Below are 6,000 nucleotides of genomic sequence, written 5' to 3' on the forward strand. Positions count from 1 at the left end.
GCAAATTGCCTTAGCTTTGCACTTCAGCACCACCTGGTGGACAAAATGTCTTTTTTCCCCCTCTACAGTTTAAAATAGCCCCTTCATACTCTATATCCAATTATGACACATCTTAATAGATATTTAATTGAAAACATATTTAATATTAAAAACAGTTGTGAACAAACTAAGATAAAAAATCTGAGATGTTTCCTAAGTACTATTGCCAAGTTAAATCCCTGAGGCTTTTAAACTTCATGAATATATACAGATTTGTATAGTATGTTGCATACATATGCTAAAGTTGGGGGGGTTTGATAATTTAATTTTTATCATCTAAATTTTTCCTCGATAAAAAATTAAATAAGATCAGGAGGTTTTCTGTACTTTAGTAGCAGATTATGGTTTGAGTTAGATTGTCTATCCAAAATTCAGAGTAACCACTTGGTAAACACTTTACGAAGAATTTTTATGCTACAGATTCCTGTCTTGTTAATATTTTATGTGTAATTAAAATTAAAACCAGTATATTAACCATTGCTACTATAAAATAAGCCATTTTCAGTTTCATTTTTCTACTTTTAAAATTTAGTTGTGGTCTTATATGTATTAGTTCTCAGTTTTTAATAGTTTTTTAAAATTTTCCAGAGGTTAAATTTGACAGTATTTTCAATGAAAAACACAAATACATATAAAGCTAATTTTGAGAATTTTAAAAATGATGATCTTTATGTAGTTCCATGTGACTATGAAATAGAGTATAATTTTTTTCTTATGACATCCAGTTAAGAAGAGAGTATCCTTTCAGATTCCACTATGTTCCTTTGGGATACACACTTATCTATTCCCTGGTAAAATTGAGGGGTCTATAAATTTGAATGTGTGACATTCCAAAGCTTAGTAGCTGAAGAAGAATTGTTGCTATTTAAGTAGGAAGTATGTTCTAGCTTCATGCTTTCTATAGTCATATAAGATAAAATTATAATAGAAAATCTTCATTAAGACATATATCTTGAACTGAAGTTATTTGCTTGGTTACTTCAAGAAAACATTTAAAATCTCTCTTTTTGCTTCCTTTCATCTAAAGGCCTTGGATGGTATACTGTAAATTCAGCATATGGAGATACCATTATTATGCCTTGCCGACTTGATGTACCTCACAATCTCATGTTTGGAAAATGGAAATATGTAAGTGTGACCTACCTTGGACTTGGTTAACTGCTTCTAGTTTTTGATTTTTGTTTGTTTGTTTGTTTGTTTGTTTGTTTTTGAGATACTATTCCTTCTGTGAGTAAATGTGAATTTCAAATGAACATAATGGCAATATTCAACTGTGAGGACAAGTGTAGGAAGGTAGAATTAATGTGTTGAATATCTCAAAAGAGGAATTCCTAAGTCTTACATAAGAAGTGCTATTTTAAAATAAAGCCAATAAACACGTAATTCTTAGATCATATTAGTCTGAAAGATTTAGCCTTAAATGTTAGAGGCAGAGGAAAAGGCAGAGTTCCAGAGTAAAATCAGTGGAATATAGGACAGAGCTCAGTGAAAGACGGCAGCCTTTCTCCATATACTCATGTTCTGTTTGGTGTGGCTATTGCAAAGGCAAAATACACTAGTTGCTAGAGTACCCAAATATTCATTGGGAATTAGTCATCAGCGTTAGAAGCTTGTTTTTAGTATTGTCTTAGGAACATATTGATGTGGCAGGTCCTTTTTACATTTAACATTTGTTCCTTTAGTCATTTCTTACAGATAGCACATCATATCTTCTCAGGTGTCAAGGTACAGATGGGTCTGGAAATGGAGGGTAGATATCCTGGTAGATGGATATAGGGTGGCTAGGTAGCATCTAGTGATAAAATGTTTCAACCTAATTACTGAAACCAACAAAAGGTAGCTGTGTGGCACAATTTCCTAAGGCTGAATCACACGAGACTCATGGTAGTTTGCAAGCTTAAAGTAGCCATATGTTTCCTTGAACACAGTAGGCAGTTTTTCCCAAGTTCCCTGAAATGTTAAAACGTATTTAAATAGGGAAAAAAAATCCGATGGTCAAATAATTTTTGAAAACTTTATCACAATACTTCTCAGAGCTTTTCACACACTAAAATGCATTATGAATTTTCTAAGATTGATTCATTTCTTAGATTTTTTTAAACACCAACTTTTTCTTTCAAGTATCTGCCAGAACAAACATTTTGCAGGATACACTTTGGGAAATGTACTTAAGGTTGCACTCAAGGAAGGATAGAACACAGTCTTTCAAAATGTACGTTCTTAAGTCAGACTGACATATTCTGCCGTATACTTGTGGGATTCTGGGCACGTGAATGAACCTCCATTGTCTCATCTAGAAAATGAGGTGATAAGAGTAATCTTCCTTACAGTGTTGTGAGGGTTCCATGAAGTAATTCTTATCAGAATATTGACTGAGCCCTTGGCACAAGGTACCTGTTACAACTGTTGGGCTGTGGAGCTCTAAGCCTACGTGCTTGTACGAGGGTCATATGGAAGCAGAGGAAGGGCACTTCCTCTGTGCTCTCCTTCTGATACCTAGATCACAGTGGGCAATTTTGAACTATTTCTGCCTTCTTATAAAACTAGAAATAGTAGGAAGCTATGGCCTATGAGTCTATTCATTCCCCTAAAACTCCAAGCGAGACTACCAGATACTTGACCTGTTGCGCCAAACTTCCTGCCAAAATAAATGGAACACAGATGGTGAAACACTGTGATCATAAACATTCCTGATGATAATTCAGGGAATAATTTTCACCTAAACTGAACTGGTACAGTGGTAGTGGAAACAATAATGACAATTTTCAAATTGTTAATTAAGCCAAAAGCTTCAGCAATAAACTGATGAGATATATATGAAGTACCATGTGCTCTAAAAACAGTGTTGATTTGTAGACATAGTACAAAGGCTCTAATTTAATGAAAGATAAATGGTAGGTTTGGAAAGAGTGAAAGGGAGCAAACAGGGGAAGGATGGATTAGCTTCTCCCCACCTGCACAGTAATCCCCCTGTGAATAGAGATCATAGTTCCCTGAGTGCCTGTCCACACCTCAGCCCCACCTCTTCTCCAGCATCTGCCTCAGTGCCTGGGACAAAAGGGGTATCTGACAGCTATCAAGAGCAGTACGGTACAGTCATGATGGAGCTAGGCTGCGGAACTTCAACCTTGGCTCTCCTGGGATACACTAGCTGGGCTCCTGGATGATTTATTTAAGCAACCTCTGTCTGTACTGTGTAATCTGTAAATGGATCTAATATTGCAACTCTAACCTTCAGGGTTGTTATGAGTATTAAATCAGTTAATGCATGGAGAGCCCAAAGAAGATACCTGGCATATAATTAAATGCTCAAAATTTAATAACTATTATTCATTATGTAAATGTTTGAATATAGAAATATAAGGGACTGGTTTAACATCTTTCTCTCAGTGAAGGAATGATTTAGAGCAAGGATTTGCTTTGTAAACCATGGGAAAATTAAAAAATTTAAGGAGAATATTATTGATGTATTCAGATGTTCAACCAAATAAAACTTTTGGACTCTAAAATTAGCTTAGTAATTATCTTGGCTTGGGGCACTATAACAAAATACCATAGAGTAGGGAGCTTAAACAAAATATATTTATTTCTCATAGTTCTGGAGGCTTGGGAATCTAAGATCGAGGTGCTCGCAGGTTTGGCTCTTTGTGAAGGTCCTTCTTATTTGCAGACAGCTGCCATTTTGCTATGTGCTCATATGACCTGTGTTTTCATGGAGAGAGAGACCTCTCTTCCTCTTCTTATGAGGCTACTAATCCCATCATAAGGGCACCATCCCAGGACCTCATATAAACCTACTTACCTCTCAAAGGCTTCCCCTTCAAATATCAACACACTGAGGGGTTAGGGCTTCAGCATATGAATTTGGTGGTGACCCAAACATTTAGTCCATAACAGTAATAAATATTAATAATTTTAAAAATGTAACTTCCCACAGCACCTTGAACTTTGCCATGCACTTTAAAATATTTTATCATATTTTATTTTCTCAAAGGCCTTGTGAGGTAAGTTAAAGGGATTGGCTGCTATGTTAGAGTAAATTGCTTATTCGGTAAAAAGATTTTTGTGGGAGCAAAGGAAGAGATGAATTATATGTCTCGGGCTCTTGGCATAATTGCTCATGCCAGATTATATTTTATTTTGATAATAAGTTTTTACACGAAAGCTCTTTGAGCTAAGTTTTATGACTCAGATAGCAAAACTATGGATTTTAGTGATTAATCTGATCCTGTTGCTTAATGGACATGATTGTTTCACAAGGGCAAATACTGTTCCTCCGTGAAGACTCATTAAATTATGTTATGAGTAAAGGTCAGCTGTGTCAGTTTTGGCTGAAAATAAAAGGTGTGGACATTTGAAGTATGTGGATTAAAGTAATGAATATGCAAAAGATAACCGTCCAGGATTTCTAAATTAGTGTTTGCAGCCCATGTGTATGCTTGCTGGGAAGGTTAGCTGAATATCATTTTGTACATTTGCATGTTTGTTTTCATCTATTTTTTTCTTTTATATTAGACCTAATGCCAGCCCTTGTTGGTTTCAGAACAGTCACTAATTCTGTTGTTTGGATGCAAGGAAAGTTAAGACTCCAATAGCTTTGTCTTTCAATTTTCACATATTTAAACTGATAACCTGTAAAAGAACTTACAGCCTCTCCTCTTATGAAGAGTAATTTTCTGTAACCAAAGAATTTATGTGAAGCTCATATCCACAATGACTCTTTGTAGACAGAACTATAAATATTGGTAGAAGAATATGGCCAAGGAAATTGTATTACTTTGGTTGTAATCCTGAAACATCTGAATATGCTTGTTTTAAAATGTGTTATTTTAATTTTTAGGAAAAGCCCGATGGCTCCCCAGTATTTATTGCCTTCAGGTCCTCTACAAAGAAAAGTGTGCAATATGATGATGTGCCAGAATACAAAGACAGATTGAGCCTCTCAGAAAACTACACTTTGTCTATCAGTAACGCAAGGATCAGTGATGAGAAGAGATTTGTGTGCATGCTAGTAACTGAGGACAACGTGTTTGAGGCACCTACAACAGTCAAGGTGTTCAGTAAGTAGTCTGTGGTGTAACTGCTAAGTGGGATTGATGGCTTGTACTAGAAAATGTTCTTTACAAAGAAGAGTGAACTCTCTGTGGTGTCTCCACAGCAGGTATCTGTAAAGAGGACTTCTAACGATCTTCATTCTGCTCATGCATGCTGTCAGTGAGGAAAACCAAAAACCTGAATTTCAAATAGGAGTTTTGCAGTGAGGAACTAGAAGAATATCCTCTGTTGTTTTGTTGGCTAAAATTTCCTGTGATATGAAGTACTACAAGTGAAAACTGGCATGTGATCTTTAACTTTCACTGACACGTACAAATAAATGTTCTGTGAAATATACATAGCTATACGATACACATATTTGTGCATATCAGGCATACACACACACACACACACACACATATATATACATACATATATATATGTATTAGGCTGAATAATATAAAATTAAGATTTTGATATATAAAAACAACAAAATACAGGCAAATCCAAGCCATGTTATAAATGAGAAATCTAAGCTTTCTGCATGCGTGTGTGTGCATGTATGTATAGTACTATATACGCACACACGTGCACACACACACATATATATCCTGGCCTTTAATGCCATTGCTATATTTCTTCAAAGTGTTCAGTTGTATTAGCAAATTGCTCCAAAATTTAAAAAAAAGGGGCACCTGGGTGGCTCAGTCGGTTAAGCGTCCGACTTCAACCAGGTCACGATCTCACGGTCCGTGAGTTCGAGCCCCGCATCGGGCTCTGGGCTGATGGCTCGGAGCCTGGAGCCTGTTTCGGATTCTGTGTCTCCCTCTCTCTCTGCCCCTCGCCCGTTCATGCTCTGTCTCTCTCTGTCCCAAAAATAAAATAAATAAAAACGTTGAAAAAAAAAATTTAAAAAAAAAAAAAAAA

At 35.9% G+C, this 6,000-nt stretch overlaps 1 protein-coding gene across 2 annotated transcripts in view; it reads left to right on the forward strand.

The window, feature by feature from the left end:
* Positions 1-6,000, forward strand: part of ALCAM (activated leukocyte cell adhesion molecule) — a 217,070-nt gene that overhangs the window by 157,041 nt on the left and 54,029 nt on the right. For both annotated transcript variants that reach the window (XM_040484404.1, XM_040484403.1), the window contains exons 2-3: positions 1,067-1,167; positions 4,880-5,099. In XM_040484404.1, coding sequence (XP_040340338.1) covers positions 1,067-1,167; positions 4,880-5,099 — 321 coding nt within the window. The remainder of the gene's footprint in view (positions 1-1,066; positions 1,168-4,879; positions 5,100-6,000) is intronic.

The sequence above is a fragment of the Herpailurus yagouaroundi genome, unplaced genomic scaffold (genome assembly GCF_014898765.1).
Source record: "Herpailurus yagouaroundi ecotype Mexico unplaced genomic scaffold, PumYag 162, whole genome shotgun sequence".
Lineage (NCBI taxonomy): Eukaryota > Metazoa > Chordata > Mammalia > Carnivora > Felidae > Herpailurus > Herpailurus yagouaroundi.